The following is a 21,925-nucleotide window of genomic DNA, read 5'->3' as shown; positions in this document are numbered from 1 at the left end:
GACGTATATCTTAGTACTGAGGAATTATAGCCTAATAATAAAAATACTTCCAAACATTACAGCTCTAAAACTCAGATTTCAAAAATAGAATTAAAAAGAAAGAAATCAGGAGAAATGGTAAAGGCGCATAGCACAGAATAGTACATTGCTATCAGTGTTGATTAATGTTCATTTGGACATTACCTTATTGAAATAGTATGTTTTTTTTAAACACACACACACACACACACACACACACACACACACAGCTGTTAGGCCTCTTTATGACAGTTTTGTATCCTGCTGTTTCCCCACCTTATCCTCCATTTGTAATCTCTGTTTTCTTGGCTTTTGAAGCTCTTCTTCCTGTGTTCACTCTCCTAATACATGTTTTCCTATGGCTCTCCCTTGGCGTTCTATCCTCATTCCTAACATCATTGGTCCCAAATCCTGTGTTCCCTTCCAGAGTATGAAGCCAGTCAAGCTCAGACAAAACAGATGTCCTACTTTTCTTTTTTTCCCATGACTGGTTCAGTAACATGTTATGCCATATATGAACTAGTGCCCAGAAAGTGCTTGTAGTTATCCTTGCTATTTGAAGAAATTAGTAAATACCCCAAACTGTTTTTATTGTTTAGGTATTTATTAACTATGTTTGTTCTTTACCCACAAAACCTAGAACTTTCCACAATCTGCCATCTTCATTCATCTTAAAATGATACAACTTGCTGTTGATTTAACAAACAAAACAAATTTAAAAACCTAATTTGTAGCCGGAAGTTTTCTCCAGTCCTGCCTGGCTCCACGGTTTTACCCAGCCTGCAGTCCTGCAGCCGCTTATAAAATAATTACTCAGAAGCTTAATATTATTTACAAACTGTATGGCCTATGGCAGGCTTCTTGCTAACTAGCTATTTCATCTTAAATTAACCCATTTCTATTAATCTATGTTTTGCTACATGTTCCGTGGCTTTACCAGTCTGCTGGCATCTTGCTTCTCCTTCAGTGGTAGCTAGCGTCTCTCCCTCCTCTCCTTTCTTCTCTCCATATATCTGCTTAGATTTCCCACCTTGCCATAGGCCAATGCAGCTTTATTTTTCAACCAATCAGAGCAACACATATTCACAACATACAGAAAGACATCTCACAGTACTTCCCCTTTTCTGTCTAATCAAAGGAAGGTTTTAACTTTAACATAGTAAAATTACATATAACAAAACAGTTATCAAGCAAGAATTACAGTTACAATATCTAGTCTATTTGTATTTGGCAAAATTAAAGAAAATATTCTATCATCTATCCTATATTTGTCAGTCTAAAGTTTCATATCTAATTTATCTTTTATCATAACCAAGGAAAATTATAATTTAGCACTAATTAGCAGATGTTGTTATTTAAATATTTTTAAATAAAAATTAATTTGCTTTTTGAGCACTTTGAAGTTGGGGGAGGGTTGAGATTATAATTACAGCATTTGTTTGTTCCTTTTCCTCCCTCCAGACCCTCCAATCTACCTCTCTGCTCTCCTTCAAATTCATGGCCTTTTTTATCATTAACTGTTATTGCATGCATATATGTATACGCACATATATTCCTAAATTTAACCTGCTTGGTCTGTATAATGTTACTTGCATATATGTTTTCAGGGCTGACGTTTTGGCTCTGGACAACCAATTGTACTCTTCTCTGGGGAATACCACATCTACTCCCAGTTTTATTCGGTTGCCTGTAGTTCTTTGTTTAAGGTTGAGGCCTTGTGAACTTTTCTCCATTCACTCTGGCATGCTCCTTGGTGTCGTCCTTGTTCAGCTCACATTTGGGCAGTCACACTGGGGAGACTTGATGGGTGTAGCTTCTGATAGAACTAGGAAACAGTCTCACAGCAAAATCCCTGATGTTTGGACTCTTACAGTTTTTCAACACTCTCTTCCACAATGTTCCCTGAGACATAGGTGTGGAAGTGTTGTGTCGATGTATCCTTTGGTACTGGGCTCCACAACTCTGCATTTTGATTGATTGTGTTTTCTGTAATGGTCTCTATCAACTGCAAAGAGAAGTTTCCTTGATGAGGGGTGAAGACTACACTTATCTGTGGGGATAAGGACAAGTATTTATAAATTGTTGTTAGGGATTATAATGGTTTAGTAAATTAGTGATTGTAGATTCTCCTCCAATAACCATGAATTCACTAGCACTGAATAATTTAGTTAGGTTTCTTTTTTTTTTTTGTTTTTTTGGGGTTTTTTTTGTTGTTGTTGTTGTTTTTCGAGACAGGGTTTCTCTGTGTAGCTTTGCGCCTTTCCTGGAACTCGCTTTGGAGACCAGGCTGGCCTGGAACTCACAGAGATCCGCCTGCCTCTGCCTCCCAAGTGCTGGGATTAAAGGCGTGCGCCACCACACCCAGCTTAGTTAGGTTTCTAATACTAGGCGTGGTTTCCCTCTTTTTGAATGGGTCTCAAGTCCAATTAGAGAGCTGTTGGTTACAGTCAAGGTATGTGTGTCATTATTGCCCTCTTGGGTTATCAAGCGATGTTGGTCATTGATGTGTTTCATAGGTGTCATAGCTAGGTAGGTCTGGTGGTTGCCTCCCTCCTTTGGACCATTCCATGGTGCCTTAGGCACCATGAAAGCTAGGCCTTAGGGAGGAGGCCTTCAGCTCAGTACATACAGTCTTCAGAAATTCTGTCACATTGATTTACTGGTAGGTATATTTTGAGTATTTGGTATATTCTCTTGCATCTTTTTTCCACCTATGCTTTGAAATCAATCTCTCCATAGTAGCTTTGGAATTAAACAATTATACTGCAAATAATGCAGTCTGACAAAGGAAGAGAAAATACCACATAATATTTTATGACCATAAATAGCACATTTTTTTAGATGGAACTAAGTAAAGGAAAGCCTGATTTTTATGCTTCTTTAACAAGAGTTTTAGAACTGAAAGAGAGTGGTGCTGATATTGGTTGCCATCTCCAAAGTTGAAGATGATTGTCATGGCTCTAGGTAAATGAAAAGATCCCCACCACCACCACCACCATTTCAAATATGTGAATGATTCCAGTGTTCCAAAGTAAGAGGAGGCTGGGGAGGTGGCTCAAGGGGTAAAGTGCTTGCCAAACAAGCATGAAGACTGCAAGTCTTAGCTCTAGAAACCAGGTAAAGGCTGAACAAGTATGGTGACCACTTGTAATCCCATCAGGCTATCTGCAGGGCAAGTTATAGACTAGGCAACCAGTGAGCTCTGGGTTTGAGATACCCTTCCTCCATATGAAGAGTGAGAGTGATGGAGGGAGACATCTGCATCAGCTTAAGGTCTCCACACTCAACATGCACTCGTGTGTTCATGCACTTGCAAACACACATACCTACCTGGGCATTCTAGTACATATTAGATGAGAAAATAGTCATTGTTTATATAATTTTCAATATTCTCATAGACTCAGAATGTATGGTCTGTGTGTGTGTGTGTGTGTGTGTGTGTGTGTGTGTGTGTGTGTGTGTGTGTGTGTGTGTGTGTGTTGGGAGGCTGTTTTTGTTTGCTTGCTTGTTTGTGTTTTGTTTTGTTTTGTTTTGTTTTTGAGACAGACTTTCTCTGTGCAGCCCTGGCTGTCCTGGAACTCACTCTGTAGACCAGGCTAGCCTCAAACTCAGAGAGTCACCTGCCTCTGCCTTCCAAGTGCAAGGATTAAAGGCGTGTGCCACCACACTTGGCTGACTCAGAATCTTAGAACTAAAAGGAACCCCTAATGCAACCCAGTCCAGTCTTTTACTCAATGGAGAATGTTAAGGAAAACCTCTTCCAGCTAGTTATCATGGTTTTGTTTTGCTTATTTTAGTAAGAAAAATCTTTCTTATGAGGCTGCACATTTTCTTTTTAGATGCTATTATTATTACAGTGTGGATTTATTTCCATGACACTGAGCCAAATCTGTTTCTTCTAAAATAAGCTGCTTCCATCTTCGAGATAATGGCCTTCCATAGATTTGAATGCACAATCCTATTTCACATTACTTATTTCCCTCTCAAAGAAAGTGTCATCTATCATCTTAAAAATATTAAGTGGTATGTTCTCTTTCATTCTCAGACACTATTATTTGCTATGATATCATAATTGTTTATTCCCAAAGCTACTATAGAGAGATTGATTTAAAACCAAGGTTAATCTGGCACGTTTGTTGAGTGCCTACCATGTGCACAGATTTGGCAGGGCAGTCGCTGAGCCTGGATAAAACAAGAACTTGTGATAGGGCAGTTAGTTAGATATGCTGTCAGCTTTTACTGTAACTTGAGGCCTCTCCTGCTCCTTTCTTGTTTTAACTTTGATGTTAGCATTGACCTGCCTGCAGTTTTGCTTATTTACATTTGTCTTGTGAGATATTGTCTGCCAGCTGTTTTCAGTCTTTGATCTCGTGAAGCATTTTCCTTATAATTAACAATAAAATAGAATTTGAGCTTCAGACTGAAAGTTCTATCTTGCATATGCTTGAAATGTTATTCTGTTTGCTTTAGTAGAGAGTTTGCATAAATGATTACTAGGATTTTGTTTTTGCTTCCCTCTTAACTTTTGTTACTTTTTATACAACTTTATTGTCTTTTCCTGGCTCTATTGTTGCCTGGTTCCAGATGCCATTTACTCTCTTTTATCCTTTACTATTTTGGAAGTTATGCCATTTTAGTACCTTTGTTGTTTTCCTTCCAGAGAGTGATCCTCATAGTCATATATATTTTACTCACTATTATATAAAAAGGAGACACTGGATGCCTCCTACAAACACTCTCATTTCCTCCATGCACACCTATTCCAATCAGAGGAGAGCCTTAGAAGACTTACTTCTCCCATTCTCCCCTCGACTTCTTAATTTTTAAGTAATGCTGAGAGATGTTTTATTAAATGCATTGAATTTTATAGATTTACTAAATTTTCTTTTATAGTAAATTTCTATAACTTAAGTTGATATTTAACAATAATTATAACTCTCAAGTTTATTCAGTCATTATCCATTTCAGTTTAGCTATGTATTTTGTAGACATGAACGTGTATGAATAGATGGATATGTAGTCACTACTCAACTCTATTCTGGCTTCTTCTAATTAGCTTTTTCATTTACAGTCACTTTTCCAGAATATTTTTTCTTTTTTTATTTTATAATTAATTTAATTTTACATATCAGCCACAGATTCCCCTGTCCTCCCTCCTCCCACCCCCTACTTTCCCAGAATATTACTTATGGTTTCTTATCTGAATATTTGCATTTTCACTTTTTTTTTTTTTTTTCATCCCAACTGGTCAATGACATCTGGCTTGGTGTAGGATCCGGCATTGCATATCTTCTTCTCAGAGATACAGTAATGCTTATTTATTTTCTATTTTAGGGTATTATAGAAAACAGATCTAAGGCCAAAGTATTTTCCTTTGTTAGTAATTAATTCTTTATGTCTGAATACTAGTGAGATTTTAAAATTGTCATTGAAATTACCAAATTTTTACTAGAACCTGCTTAGGCGTATGTAGCATGAATCTTAAAAGTTCTTATTAATAAAATCAAGCCTGAGGCCAGGTATTGGGGTGAAGTGGAAGATCAGAGAGACAGAACAAGCCACAGCTAACCTCACCTGGCCAACTTCTCAGCTGATCTTGTTTCCTCAGACTGGAAGCATCTGTGTCCTCACCCGAATGGCTCTCAGCTGAACTGCTACTAGAAGCCTGAAAGCTTAACCAGCCAAATGCTTAACCAGCCAAATGCTCTAGTTTCTGGTCCTCACACCTTATATACCTTTCTGCTTTCTACTTTCCCACTCCCTGGGATTAAAGGCGTGTGTCACCATGCCTGGCCGTTTCCAGTGTGACCTTGAACTCACAGAGATCCAGAGGGATTTCTACCTCTGGAATGCTAGGATTAAAGGCGTGAGTGCCACCATTTTCTAGCCTCTGTATCTAGTGGCTGTTCTGTCTCTGACCCCAGATAAGTTTATTAGAGTGCACAATATTTTGGGGAACACAATACCACCACAGGCGTATGTTTTTTCATCAGTTCTAAATGGACTTTGTAAGCCTTTTAAATTTCTGTGCCCATTATTTTCAAAGTAACTTAAATCTTTCTCTTTTTCCCCCCGTCTGTTCCTTTTCCCCTTTTGTCAGCGTCTTGTTCTCTGAGTTTCTTGTTAGTTCTTCCGTGCTTCTTCTTCTTCTTTTTTTTCTGGAGCTGAGGACCGAACCCAGGGCCTTGCACTTGCTAGGCAAGCACTCTACCACTGAGCTAAATCCCCAGCCCCTTCTTTCTTTGTATACATTTATACAATGCCTAGAGCTGTTTCTACCACATCATCTTCTAGGCCACAAACTGAGCCTTTAACAAAGAGTATTCTCATCTTCATCTCTAAATTTTAAATTTTAAAAGTTACAGATTTTGTGTCTTTGGTTTGTGTTCTTGTGGGAAGATTTCAGTGTGTTTCCAATGCTGGCTTGAAATCCAGTGGTCCTATTTAACCTCCCTAGTTGTGAGATTATAGGCATATGCCATCAATCCTGGTTATCTCATTGGGTTTTCTCAGTTTGGCTTGGGAATTTTGCTTTTTACAGTGCTGGGCCTTGGACATAATAGGCAAGTGCTCTACTACTGAACTACACTTCCCAGCCATGTTTGTTGTTTTAGAACACTGTTTTATTGCTGTAATTGAATATCCATTAGTGTTTTGCATATTGTCACCGTTGTTGTTGTTGTTACCGTTAACACTGCCTGGTCTCCCAGCATTTTTATTTCCCTGGGAACTGTTTTCAGTGTTGCACTTATCCATCTGCTACCTATTTTTGTGACTTATTGCATTTGGTATTGCTATTCTTGGTATTTTCTTTTGCCTTTCTAAGGGTCCTCTTCACACTCAGGACTCAAGAAATTTCTAGAGCAATTTGGAACTGATAGACATGGAGTGATAGTAGGAAAGAGGATTCCAAGTGATGCAGGCACAGAAACCTGAACACTTGAATTGGCAGAGCACCAACAGCAAGCTGTACCAGTCTTCTGTGCTGAAAGACTTCTGTGTTTCCTGGACTATTTAGCTGTAAAGGATGGTTGTCCCCAGCCTTTCGAGATAGGAAAGTCTTAATATTTTAAGTAGATATACGGATAAATTTACAAGTGGTACATTTTATGCCTGAACTGGATTCCAGCTAGCCTCAAGTGCTTAGATCATTGTGAATGAATGTAAGTGATGGAAAGGACTGAGGTTATTGTCCTCATTTTACAGATAAAGAGAATGAGGAACACCCCACCCACATGCATACACAAAAAGCTATATCTTTAGGTTCGTCTAAGTAATGAGTTTTTATCTAAAACTGGATTCTAGACTTAAGGCACTAAGCCTTCAGTTAATGGCTGTAATTTATGTCACCTGGTACACACAATCTTATGAATGTAAAGTAACTCTTTTGGATTGTTTTCATGTAACATTGGTACTCTAAAAGAATAGTGGATAGGTACTCAGTAATTTAAGAGAAAATGGGTAGAAAGTGAGCAATTCAAAATGAATACTTAGAATTATTCTTGAAGGGTAAGTAATTTTCATACAGGCTTAATTGAAACTACAGTTATTCATGAAGGTATTGGTGAAATTATTAAGGCCACTCCAGTAGTTAAAAGGAAAGTTTAACCGGGCGGTGGTGGCGCACGCCTTTAATCCCAGCACTCGGGAGGCAGAGGCAGGCGGATCTCTGTGAGTTCGAGGCAAGCCTGGTCTACAGACCGGGATCCAGGAAAGGCGCAAAGCTACACAGAGAAACCCTGGCTCGAAAAACCAAAAAAAAAAAAAAGGAAAGTTTATTAGTGGCGTAACTTACAAATGAAGGGATAGGTAGGTTGCAGGGTCTGGGGAAGGTGTATCGCAGTCCAGCGGTGTTCTCTGGAGCTCTGCTCGGTCAACGTCCACCGTCCAGGGTCCAGGAACAGAGAGAGCTGGCCCATCCGGATCTCGGGTCTTCAGGGTCCTCTCTTGGCCCCGCCTTGTAGGCGTGACAGTTGCCGAAGCCTCAATGGGGGTTGGAACTTCCAGATCAAAGCTAGAATGGCTACCCACTACATGAAGGAAGATTTAAATGATAGTCTTTTTAAAATATGTGTCTGGGGCCAGGCGGTGGTGGTGCACACCTTTAATCCCAGCACTCAGGAGGCAGAGACAGGTGGATCTCTGAGTTCAAGGCCAGCTTGGTCTACAGAGCAACCAGCACAACTGGAGCTACACAGAGAAACCCTGTCTTAAAAAACAAACAAAACAAAATATGTCTGAAAAAAGGGAAATTGGAAAATCAATCTGCTTAATATAACAATCCCTCTAGTGACAGTGTTGAGAAAATATTTCACATGTTTTAAGTATGATCTTTTCCCTTCGTCAGTATTTGGGAAATTACTGGAGTGAAAGATGAAGCAGGACCTCACCCTAGCTCAGAGTAGCCTAGAACTTGACACAGTCCTCCTGCTTCAGCCTCCTAAGTGCTGAGATTACAGGCATAAGCCATCACACTTGACCCTTCAATATTTGTCATATTCAAATAAGATTTATGTATTTACATATTGAGATAAATAATGACAGCTTTCATCTGAAGGTATACTATGAAAAATGTGTCTTTCACAATATCAATATTATGGTCACTTAGAAAAATAGCTTAAAAATGAAAACAACAGGACCTTGAATATCTCACTATGTCTGTCAACCTCAGTACCCCCTCCTATCCTGCCTCCATAATAGCATTTTGAAATTAACTCATGGGTGTGGAAATATAGTTTTTTTAAAAACACAAGTATTTTTGTCATTAATTTTATTTCTCAAGCATCAGTTGATTATATATAGGAATTATGTCTTAAATATCAGTTCAGATTATGTTTTGCAATTTTACTATCTGTCTTAGGGTTTCTATTTCTGTGAAGAGACACAATGACCACAGCAACTCTTATAAAGAAAAACATTTAATTGAGTGGCTTGCTATCCACAGGTTCAGTCTATTATCATCATGGTAGGTCATGGTGGTGTGCAGGCAGACATGGTACTGAAGAGGTAGCTAAGAATTCTACATCTTGTGCAGGCAACAGGAAGTGAACTGTCTCACTGGGTGTGGCTTGAGTATATATGAGACCTCAAAACCTGCTTCCACAGTGACATACTTCTTCCAACAAGGCCACACCTTCTAATAGTGCCATTCCCTTTGGGGGCCAGTTTCTTTCAAACCACCACATTGTCTAATCCTTGAAAATTTTAATCTGTTTTACTCTGTGTTTAATAAACTGAGGAAATCAGGAGTTTTTCTTTCTACTATAATGTTTATTATTTTAATCCCATTTGCCTCTTATTATTTATATCAGTATCTTAGTCTTCAAAAGCAAACTCAGTTTTGTTTTGTTTTGTTTTTGTTTTTGTTTTGTTAAAACTGAATTGTATCTTCAAAACGTCAGCTGACTCATAGTTATTCTCTAACCTTCATTTGCGGGCCATGGCACATGCATGTACACACAAAAATAAAAAAAAATGAGCCGGGCGGTGGTGGCGCACGCCTTTAATCCCAGCACTCGGGAGGCAGAGCCAGGCGGATCTCTGTGAGTTCGAGGCCAGCCTGGTCTCCAAAGCGAGTTCCAGGAAAGGCGCAAAGCTACACAGAGAAACCCTGTCTCGAAAAACCAAAAAAAAAAAAAAATGAAAAATTTAAGTCAACTGGGTGTGGTAGTAATGCCTGTAATTTCAGTACTGGTGGTAGGGAGATAAAGGCCAGTATAGGCTATATAGAGAGTGCAAGACTAGTTAGGGATGCATAAGCAGACACAAAAGAAGTTTTTAAAGTCTGGTGAAAAAACTATGAAGTACATAAAACATAGGAAAATAATAACATTTCTTAAATCTAAGATGAAAATGTTTTAAAATTTAAAATGAGGCCTTAAAAAGAAAGTAAATCCATGGCTTGTAAACAAGTCTGTAAGCTATATCTAATCAAAAATTAGTTTCCATCAGATTTTAGGATTCAGAGTCATATTGATTCACTTCCCATAGATAGACTAACACATCCATACCTGCAGCTGTTGGTAGTCTTCCCAGAAAAATCTTCACCTATGTCTTTTACATACTGTTTTTTAGACTTTTACACAACAAGTCTCATGAGACTCTCCCTTTTATTATATGTCATATGCCCATCAAAATAAAACCCATACAATCATTTCTCCCTAGAAGGGGGTGGAACAAACACTTAATGAGCTTCTAGAAACCGTAGTTACAGCCAAAGCTGCCACTTACTGTTCTGTCTCACTTTAACAAAACTTTCCCTCCCTCAGTATCACGTTCTTTTCCTGTGAAATGGCATAATACCCATCCAGCGGAACATGCAACATAAATGAAATTATAAATCTTCTAGCTATTATCATACCCAAATCTATTAAGCCATTATCTTTGGTCACCAGAAGTGTGCTACAGCAAATAGAGTCAGAGATGGGGAGACAGGAAGATGGAGAAGGGCAGGACCCTGGCGGTGGGCCCAGCTGTGATGTTGGACAAAATGACATTTCCAGACTGATATGCAACAGTTTTATTAATCTACTATCCACAAGTAGAAAGTAGCCATTGAGCATTTTCTTTAAAACAAGAAGAATTGTAGTAAGAATTTGGGACAAAATCTCTTGAAATTTCTTCTGCAAACTAGAATTTTTTGGGGTGACTAAGCTTGCATGCCCAGGAATTCTAGGGACATGTGAATTTCAGTACATGGGATATTTGTAGGCAAACCAAAAAACAGCATCTTACAAGGTCCTTTTTCCACATTAATACTTACACTCTTAATTGTAGAGACCCATTTCATTCCCACTTCACACAGAACTCATTATCATACAATAATGTAAACTCAGAGGACTTATAAAGTATTTAGTTTTCAGTTAGCACTGTATATTTCCTTTGTGTGTTAACATATTTGTCTGTATTTTTCCAGCCCAGATGACTTACTCAATGCCTTGAATGAGGGTATCAGCCGTGCTGATGTCATCATCACCTCAGGAGGTGTATCGATGGGAGAAAAGGTATGGTTCATGAGATTTAGTCAGTTTAATGATTTTACTATGGTCCACTACTATGGTTTAGTGTTTTGATTTGATTTCTGCTTCTGTGATAGAACACTCTCGTCCAAAGCAACATAGAGAAAGAAAGAATTTAATGGCTTACACTTCCAGGTCCATCATTCAGGGAAATGGGGGCAGGAACTCAAACAGGAGCTTGAAGCAGAAACCATGAAGGAATGCTGCTTTCTGGCATGCTTGCAAGCTCAGGACCACCTATTCAGAGAATAGTACCCTCTTTGGGTGGGCCCTGCTGCATCAATTAATAATTAAGACAGTCCCTCACAGACATGCCCACAGATCAACCTGATCAAGACAGTTGAAACTCATTTTTCAGGTGATTCTAGGCTGTGTCAAGTTGACAGTTAATGCTCACTAGAACCAGGTAGGCATCTAGTATTCATAATCAGAACCCCACAAAGCTGAAAGAATGAAGGCTTCAGAAAGTGTTGGTCTTTCTAAAAAAAAAAAAAAAAAAAAAAAAAACCTAAGTCAGGGTGCTTACATCAGGAGCAGCCTAGAAAATCCTACAAATTGTAGAATGCTTTTTGCTCTTTACTTGGAGACATTTGTTTTTTTCACTTACTTTTACAACATTAGAACTTCCTTTTTATGTTACATTTATGCCCAAGATAAAGAGCTACCTTTCTTCAGTTTGAACATTACCTCCCAGATGAAACCATCTCACCCACTATGTTTCTTTTATTTTTATTGATTTATTTTATATCCCAACCACAGCCTCTCTTCCCACTCTCTCCTCCACCTCCCTTCTACCCACCCCCTCCCAATCCACCCCTCCTCCTCCATATTCTCTCAGAAAGGGGCAGGCCTCCCACAGTCTTCAGCAAAGCATGGCATATCAAGTTGCCATAAGACCAAGCACCTCCCCCTGTATTCAGGCTAGACAAGGCAATCCAGCATGAGGAATAGGTTCCCAAGAGCCAGTCAAAGCACCAGGGACAGCCCTGCTCCCATTGCCAGGAGTCCCACATATAGACCAAGGTACACAACTGTCACATATATGCAGAGGGCCTAGGTTGGTCCTGTGCAGGCTCCCTAGTTGTTTGTTGAGACTGTGAATTCCCATGAGCCAAGCTAGCGATTTCTATGAGTTTTCCTGCAATGTCCCTGACCCCTTGGCTCCTATAATCCCTCTTCCCTCTCCTTAGCAGGCTTCCTCAAGCTCAACTTGGCCATAGGAAACTTGTGGAAGTTTCCCTTGGATCAGACTTCTACCCAACTCCTTAAAGCTCCCCTTTCTAGTCTTCTTTCTTAGCACTTTCTCCCTCTACTACCCCACAACCTGATTCCTCAAGTTTCCATGCCCACCCACCCTCAGTTCAAACTGGAGATCTCCATTTCCCCTTCCCTGGGAGATCCATGCATTCCCCCCACCTTAGGTCCTCCTTGTTACCTAACCTCTTCTGGGTATATGGATTGTAGCATGGTTATTCTTAACTTTACAGTTAATATCCACTTATGAGTGAGTACATACCATATTTGTCTTTCTGAATCTGGGTTACCTCACTGAGGATAACTTCTTCTAGTTTCATCCATTTGCTTTCAGATTTCCTGATGTCATTGTTTTTAATAGCTGTGTAGCACTCAGCATATTGTGTATATGTACCACATTTTCATTGTCCATTCTTCAGTTGAGGGACATCTAAGTTGTTTCCAGTTTCTGGCTATTATGAATAAAGCTGCTATGAACATAGTTGAGCAAGTGTTCTTGTGGTAGGATGTAGTGTCCTTTGGGTATATGCCCAAGAGTGGTATCACTGGGTCTTGAAATAGATCAATTCCCAATTTTCTGAAAAGCCACCATTCGGATTTCCAAAGTGGCTGTACAAGTTTGCACTCCTACCAGCAGTGGAGGAGTGTTCCCCTTGCTGCACATCCTCTCCAACATCAGCTTTCACTTGTGTTTTTGATCTTAGACATTCTGACAGGTGTAAGATAATATCTCAGAATCATTTTGATTTGCATTTCCCTGATGGCTAGGGATGATAGAACATTTCTTTAAGTATTTCTCAGCCATTTGAGATTCTTCTGTTGAGAATTCTCTGTTTAGGTCACTACCCCATTTTTTAATTGGATTATTTGGTTTTTGATGTCTAGTTTCTTGAGTTCTTTATATATTTTAGAGATGAGCCCTCTGTCAGATGTGGGGTTGGTGAAGATCTTTTCCCATTCTGTAGGCTGCCATTTTGTCCTATTGACGGTGTGCTTTGCCTTACGGAAGCTTTTCAGTTTCAGGATGTCCCATTTATTAATTGTCAATCTGTGTCTATGCTCCTGGGGTTCTGTTCAGGAAGTTGTCTCCTGTGCCAGTGCGTTCAAGGCTATTCCCCCCTTTTTTTCTATCAGATGCAGTGTAGCTGGGTTTATGTTGAGGTCTTTGATCCACTTGGATTTGAGTGCAGGGTGATAGATATGGACCTGTTTTCATTCTTCTGCATGTTGACATCCATGCCAGCACCATTTGTTGAAGATGTTTTCTTTTCTCCATTATATAGTTTTGGCTTCTTTGTCAAAAGCAAGTATCCATAAGTGTGTGGATTTATGTCTGGGTCTTTGATTCGATTCCATTGATCAGTGTGTCTGTTTTTATGCCAATACCATGCTGTTCTTATTACCATAGCTCTGTAGTAGATCTTGAGATCAGAGATAGGATATCTCTGGTAGTTCTTTTATTGTACAGGAGTGTTTTAGCTATCCTGGATTTTTTGTTTTTCCATATGAAGTTGAGTATTATTCTTTCAAGATCTATAAAGAATTGTTTTGAAATTTTGATGGGGATTGTATTGAATTTGTAGATTGCTTTCAGTAAGATGGCCAATTTTACTATGTTAATCCTACCAATCCATAAGCATGGGGGATCTTTCCATCTTCTGATATCTTCTCCAATTTCTTTATTCAAAGACTTGAAGTTCTTGCCATACAGTCACTTGCTTGGTTAGAGTTACACCAAGATATTTTATATTGTTTGTGACTATCATAAGAGTGTTGTTTCCCTGATTTCTTTCTCGGTGTTTTTATCATTTGTGTATAGGGGGCTACTGATTTTTTTAAGTTAATCATATCGAGCCTCTTTACAAAAGTTGTTTATCAGCTGTAGGAGTTACGTGGTAGAATCTTTGGGGTCATTTATGTATACTCTCATTTCATCTGCAAATAGTGAAAGTCTGACTTCTTCATTTCCAATTTGTATTCCCTTGATCTCCCTTATTGATTTTATTGATCTAGCTAGAACATCAAGTACTATATTGAACAGATATGGAGAGAGTGGACAGCCTTGTCTTGTTTCTGATTTTAGTGGAATTGCTTTGAATTTCTCTCCATTTAATTTGATTCTGACTGTTAGCTTGCTGTATATTGCTTTTATTATATTTAGGTATGTTCCTTGTATCCCTGATCTCTCCAAGACTTTTATCATGAAGGGGTGTTGGATATTGTCAAAGGCTTTTTCAGCATCTAATGAGATGATCGTGTGGGGTGTTTTTTCTTTCTGTTTGTTTATATGGTAGATTACATTGACATATTTTCATATGTTGAACCATCCCTGCATTTCTGGGATGAAGCCCAGTTGATCATGGTGGATGATCTTTTTGATGTGTTCTTGGATTTGGTTTGCCAGCATTTTATTGAGTATTTTTGCATCAATGCTCATAAGGGAAATTGGTCTGTAATTCTCTTTCTTTGTTGAATCTTGGTGTGGTCTGGTTATCAGGTTAACTGTTGCTTTATAAAAAGAATTTGGCAATGTTCCTTCTGTTTCTATTGTGTGGAATAATTTGAGGAGTACTGGTATTAGCTCTTCTTTGAAAGTCTGGTAGAATTCTGCACTGAAACCATCTGGCCTTGGGCTTTTCTTGGTTGGTAGACTTTTAATGACTGCTTCTATTTTCTTAGGGGTTATAAGTCTGTTTAAATTGTTTATCTAATCTTGATTTAATTTTGATATGTGGTATCTATCAAGAAATTTGTCCATTTCTTTTAGATTTTCCAATTTTGTGAAGTACAGGTTTTTGAAGTATGACCTAGTGATTGTCTGGATTTCCTCGGTGTCTGTTGTTATGTCCCCCTTTTCATTTCTGAGTTTGTGAATTTGGATATTCTCTCTGGTTTATCTATCTTGTTGATTTTTCTCAAAGAACCTACTCTTTGTTTCATTCTTTGTATTGTGCTTTTTGTCTCTATTTTATTGATTTCAGCTCTCCATTTGATTATTTCCTGCCATCTACTCCTCATTTGCTTTTGTTCTAGAGCTTTCAGGTGTGCTGTTAAGTCACTAATGTGAAATTTCTCCAAATTCTTTATGAAGGCACTTAGTGCTATGAACTTTCCTCTTAGCACCACTTTCATTATGTCCCATAAGTTTGAGTATGCTGTGCATTCATTTTCATTGGATTCTAGAATTCTTTAATTTATTTCTTCCTTGACCCAGTGGTGATTTAATTGATGTAGGCTTTCTATAGTTTGTGTTGTTGTTGAACTCCAACTTTAATCCACTGAATTCTGATAACCTGCAGGGAGTTATTTCAATTTTTTGTATCTGTTAGGACTTGCTTTGTGACCAAGTATGTGGTCAACTTTGGAAAAGGTTCCATGAGGTACAGAGAAGAAGGTATATTTTTTGGTGTTTGGATAAAAAGTTCTATAGATCTGTTAGGTCCATTTGAGTCATAACATCTGTTAGCTCCATTATTTCTCTGTTTAGTTTATGTCTGGATGACCTATCCATTGGAGTGAATGGGGTATTGAAGTCTCCCACTATTAATGTGTGTAGTTCAGTATGTGATTTAAGCTTTAGTAATGTTTCTTTTACAAATATGGGTGCCCTTGTTTTGGGGGCATAGATGTTCAGAATTGAGACATCATCTTGGTGGATTTTTCCTTTGATGAATATTAAATGTCCTTCTCCATCTCTTTTGACTAATTTTGGTTTGAAGTCTATTTTGTTAGTTAGTAGGATAGCTACACCAGCTTGCTTCTTCAGTCCATTTGATTGGAAAATCTTTTTCCAACCCTTTACTCTGAGTTAATATGTGTCTTTCAAGTTGAGGTGTGTTTCTTGTATGTAACAGAAGGATGGATCTTGTTTTCTTATCTGTTCAGTTAGCCTGTGTCTTTTTATTGGTGAAATGAGTCCATTGATATTGAGATTAGTGACTGGTGATTGTTAATTCCTGTTATTTTGTTGTTGGTGGTGGTGGTGTTTATGTTGCCCATCATATTTTCTAAATTTAACCAAAATTCAGCTTCCCCTCCTGACAAGAAAAAACAAAGGATGGGCATTCCTTTTGCCCTTCTTTATGCAACGCATAAGTGATAATTGCAATGAAAAATATATATATACATATGTATGATTTTAGATGACTAAGTATTTTGCACATAGTATATCTTAACCCTATATAAGTCTCAGATTAAGAATTGTAATATCACTAAGTTTGTATGTCTTAATGAAATGTTAACTTACAATTATTGGACCCAGTGAATAATGTTATTAAAGCAAAATATTCCTTACTATAATAATTAAATCTGTTTTGTCTCAAAAATACTTTAGAAATGTTTTGCCAGTCTACCTCTTCCTAAATTTTCTTATATGTCATAGTAATGACTTGAAAAATTATAGTAATAGTGCCATCATAACAGTTTTATCAAAATTCGCATTTTCCTCCTTTTTCAGGCAAGGTTTCATGTAGCCCAGGCTAGCCTTGTACTTGCTACAAAGCTAAGGATGACCTTGGATTTCTGGGCCTTCTGCTTCCAACTCAAAAGTGATACATACAGCTACCTTGCCTTGGCTTTAAAATTCATATTTTCTAGGAGCTAGACTATGTATGATATATGTAATTGTATATATGATCTTGAACCCTGCCCCCTTCAGCTAAAAAATGGCCTAAACTTGCAACCTGACTCTGGTCTATGAATTCTGTTGTCTCTGAGAACAAACTCAGTAACCTGAACAGAAAACTCCTGAATTTCCATTCACAAACTTCAGTTTTACACTCTTTGAGAACAGAATTTCAGTTTCCATAATCCATAGAAGAAAAAGACTCTCGATCTAAGACTATTATTTCAAGTTATATCTAGAAGGAAGGTGTTAATAGTGCAGGCAGGCATTCTTGCTACACAAAATAGTTTTGTAAGTCCTTCTTCAAAGTCTTCCAGAAGCCTTTTCTACCAGGTAAAGCGTATTATACAGACAGTTTGTGAAATCCAAAGGCTGAGTTTGGAATCTGTACTGTGGGAGTGCTATAAGATAGGATTTGCAGCATTTTTTCATTATGAAGTTGCTCTCGATATCACAAGAGCACACCCTAAAATCAGGATTGTTAAATGTATTTCCAGGGATTATTTTATACTAAGAATTTATCTTAGTTCCTAAGTAGCTAATTGTGGAATAATGCCATTGGGGAGACCTAAGGATTGTCTTTTCTAGTACCTCGAGAGAGGCGAAAGCTTAGTGCACACAGTCTTGGCAGTTGTAACTCAAATGTTGTAAGCATAAGATGGACACTTCTGAATCTAATCTATTCATACTAACAAAGATGTCAGCTGTCTTAGGATTTTATTTAGAAGAAAACAAAGCTGGTTTTCTTTATTTTACTCTCTCTGTCAAGATGCTTACACTATACCTTTAATTCACCTGGAAAGAGATTTTAAGAAGAGGGTATCCCAAAGTATTCCCAGGACCTCAGGACCTGATCATTGTCCTTATCTCCTAAAGCTGTTAGTGGAATTGCTAGGGTCAGAGTCTGGGCCCTGGCAACCCTAACAATCAAGGTTCGGTCACCTATCTTCAGTAGGCTAGATAAAGAAACAAACATTGGTGAAAAGCAGAAAAAGGAGATTTACATAACATGGCCATACTGAGAATAATCAGGTCCAGTAACCTCCCAACCCCAAATCTATGTTCAAGACCTTTATATGAAGTTCAAGTTTAAATACAAGATAAATGCATAACTAAGGGGTCCTGATCAAGGTATGGCCCTGCCCATCGCTGACATATTATTAATTCAGTTCCAGTCTCTTCTGCAAGGTAGTCTGGCAAGTTGTCAGAACTGTGAAATCATTTTTGGGGAGACAATTCATAAAAGTTTTTGATCAGCCAGGTGTGATGATATATACTCCTAATCCTAGCTTTTTGAGGCTAAAGCAGGAAAACTGTGACTTTGTGACCAGCCTGAAAAGTCTTGGTCAATGTTTCCTCTGGTGGTGAAATTACAGAGTTTATTTATCAAATCTCTAGAGAGTTCCTGTAAAGCAAACAGTATTGGTCACTTTTTATCACTTTTATAAATTGCTTGATATCTTGATATAAACAATGTAAGGGAGAGGCTTTTTTACACTGTTGTTTCAGAGGCTTCAGTCCATCATGTCCAAAGGTTCCTGATGGAACAGAACAGCTCACAGCAGGGTGGCCAGGAAGCAGAGAGAGGTGTCCACACCATTGAGCCTTCTCCTTTCCCCTTCTATTCTTTCTGATGATATTCAATTTCAAATCACAATTTTTCTCACTTAGTGAATCCTTTGTGGAAACAACATCATAGATACTGCCCGAGATGTTTAACTAAGTTCCTAGGCATCTATTAGTCCAATCAAATTGGTGTAAGCCTTGACTATCACAGTTGCTGATATATTTGTGTTAATACCAATTTACCTGTAGGAATCTAACCTAGGGCCAACTGAGCATCTCTTCTCAGACATGGCAGCTCCTCCCATGAAACTCTTAAAAGAACAGCACATCAAACAAGCCCAACTGTTTCCGCTATCTCTTATAAGATACGAGACCCAAACTGGTGTTCTAGAGGCCCCCTAGGAACTTTGGAGATAATTTTAAATGTAAAGGTATTCTAAAATTTTCTTTCTCTTAAATTTAAGACTGAATTTTAGAAGGCTAGAAAGTTACCTAATTTTTCAAACCAACAACAAAAAATATTTGAAAATGAGCACAGGGGCTGGAGGGATTCTGTGTGTGCATTAGAGAAGTGGCTGCTCTTCTAGAGGGTCCAGGTTTGGGTCACAGCACCTGTCGACATGGGGACGCACAAAAGTCTGTAACTAATTCCAGAGGCTCCCATGCCCTCTCCGGCCTTCACTGGCACCAGGCACACAAATATACATGCAAGCAAGACATTCATACACGTAAAATATAAGTAAATGAATCTTTTTAATATAAATAAATAAAATGCTTATAAATAAAATGTTTGGGACATGTTTCACTCACTCATAAGTAAGGGATCTTTGTTCTTTGTTGTGTTTCTTTAGCCAGAAACAAAATAAGTATAAATCCAAACAAGAAGATTACAGGAAAATAACTTTCGTGTTGTAGGAAAACATTACTTAATATCAAAAATGCAGTGGGTAGGAGAAGCTCAATCAGTAAGGTCCTGTAACAAAGACATAAGGACCTGAATTCAGATCTGCAGAGCATAAGTAAAAGTGCAACAGCATACACTGTAATTCCAGAGCTGTGGAGCAGAGACAGGAGGAGAGGATCCCACAGCAGTGAGCTCCAGGGTCAGTGATAAACCCCACTGAAAAACTAAGGTGGAAGCCAGGCAGTGGTGGTGCATGCCTTTAATCCCAGAACTCAGGAGGCAGGATCTCTGTGAGTTCGAGGCCAGTCTGGTCTACAGAGTGAGTTACAGTATAGCCAAGACTGTTACACAGAGAAACCCTGTCTCAAAAAAAAATTTAAAAAATTAATAATAAGATGGAAAGGGGCCAGTGAGATTGTTCAACATGTAAGAATCCTTGCTTCTAGTAGCATGATATCACGTACATACATGTGCTTGCACCCACCTTCCTCCCACCCCTCTCTCTCTCTCTTTCTCAAGAATTACCTTAAAAGGTGGAGAGCAATTGAGGGAGATACCTAAGTCAACCCTCTGGGATCCACATGCATGACTACCAACACACATACACACACACACACACACACACACACACACACACACACACACACACACACTCACACACACACAAGTTCATTAAGATTAACTAAATGATTACATTTGAGATTTTGTATAGGCATAGTTTTTATAAAACAAGGCAAATGAAATCACTTATAAAGTTTTGACCTCTCCATAGCATATAAAAATAAGCAAATTACATTCTTAAAAATAAAACTATAGTTAGCAATCAATGATTTAGTATTACATCTTACATAGAAATTATCTAAGTATCTGACAATTGTTTACTAGTTAAGTTACTATCAGTTGAGATTTTTAGCTTTTTTAGTAACCTTGAAAAATTACTTTCAAACTGACATAATTCCCTCTTTCCTCAACATTTTGTGTGCCTGAATCCCTCTTGTCCTACAAGGCTTAGTTAGTACCTCACCACCCCTTCTATAATGGCCTTTCCTAATTCTCTAGCCCACCTTCCTAGTCTCTTGCACAGTACCTGGTTGTTCCATTGTAGCATACACCACAAATGGCATTTATTTTGTTAATCTACTTGTGAAGGATTGTTTTCATCTAGTAAAAATATATAATACAGTTTCCTTGTTTCAAGGCCATGTCTGGCCATTATATCCTCAGCCCACAGAATTCTTGATACTTAATAAGCATTTGGAAACGTTTGCTGAAGCTAAGTATAGTAGCAGTTGCCTGTAATTCCACCACTGGGGAGGCTGAGGCAGGATCTTGAATTCAAAGCCAACCTGGGCTGCCTAAATAGATAACAGGACCTTGTCTCAAAAAAAAAAATCACAAATAGCCCAGTATGTTGTTGAAGCAGGAGTGTGGCACAAAAGACCAGACACCAAGCATAAAAGAGTCACTGAGAAGCTAATGGAGCAAAGCAACTTCTTCATAATGCTTAAGACACCAAGGTTTAGTTAGGCATGGTGGTGCACACCTTTAACCCAGCCCTTGGGAAGCAAAGGCAGGCACATCTCTGAGTTTCAGGTGAGCCTGGTCTATATAGCAAGTTCCATAACCACCAGGGCTTCATGGTGAGACCCAGTCTCAAAAAAGAAGGGAGGGAGGGAAGGAAGGAAGGAAGGAAGGAAGGAAGGAAGGAAGGAAGGAAGGAAGGAAGGGAGGAAGGAAGGAAGGAAGGAAAGAAGGAAAGAAGGAAAGAAAAGCATTCAAAGTTTTCCCTGGAGGAGGGTATCTGGAAAATATCTCAGACTTTAGTTTAAAACCCTGAAGAGGGCAGTGCTCTAGAAACAAGAACAAAACATCAGCTTTTAGAGGAACTAAAACCCAGTATAAAATTATTTCAGTCCCTGGATAAGCAGAATAATCTAATTTACTTCAACTGGTTGCTAAAAGAAATCTTTTCTGGAGGAATATATCATTATCCAGAGCTTTCTAGCAAAATGACTTAAAATCGAAGAGAAGAAAATTTTATAAAAGAGGCATACAAGTGGTACTGATGCTTATATTGTCTCACATGACTCTATAAAGCTGTTACCTATTTATGAAAAAATAACAAAAATGAGAACTTTAGAAATTGAAGTCCATAAAAGAGTTTAGGAAAACAATAGAAAATGTGGAAGAGGGTGAAATAAATATGATAAAGAGTCTTGGCATTTATAAGTAAAGTTCAAGAAGAGAAGGTGAGCATAAACTATATTTTAGAGAGATTGCAGAAGTGTGTGTGTGCTTGTGTGTGTGCACGCTTGCACTCTGTCTTTCTTGTTGGTTTGTTTTTAGGTAAGGTATCTCACTGAACCTGGAGCTTACCAGTTTAACTAGGTTGACTGGCCAGCAAGCTCCAAGGATCTGCCTGCCTCCCCAGAGCTAGAATTAGAAGCATGTACCACTAAGCCTGGCTTTCTAGGTGGGTACTGGAAGACACAAAGTCAGTTCCTCCAGTGTGCATAGCAGCCAATTCACTGCCTAAACCAT

At 38.4% G+C, this 21,925-nt stretch overlaps 1 protein-coding gene across 20 annotated transcripts in view; it reads left to right on the top strand.

Annotated features, from left to right (window-relative positions):
• The window catches only part of Gphn (gephyrin), a 416,329-nt gene that overhangs the window by 373,469 nt on the left and 20,935 nt on the right, over positions 1 to 21,925 (top strand). For all 20 annotated transcript variants that reach the window (XM_052739502.1, XM_052739504.1, XM_052739503.1 and 17 more), the window contains one exon: positions 10,934 to 11,021. In XM_052739502.1, coding sequence (XP_052595462.1) covers positions 10,934 to 11,021 — 88 coding nt within the window. The remainder of the gene's footprint in view (positions 1 to 10,933; positions 11,022 to 21,925) is intronic.

The sequence above is a fragment of the Peromyscus californicus genome, unplaced genomic scaffold, assembly GCF_007827085.1.
Source record: "Peromyscus californicus insignis strain IS unplaced genomic scaffold, ASM782708v3 Scaffold_15__1_contigs__length_86483966, whole genome shotgun sequence".
Lineage (NCBI taxonomy): Eukaryota > Metazoa > Chordata > Mammalia > Rodentia > Cricetidae > Peromyscus > Peromyscus californicus.
This window is presented reverse-complemented; position numbering and strand designations above follow the sequence as displayed.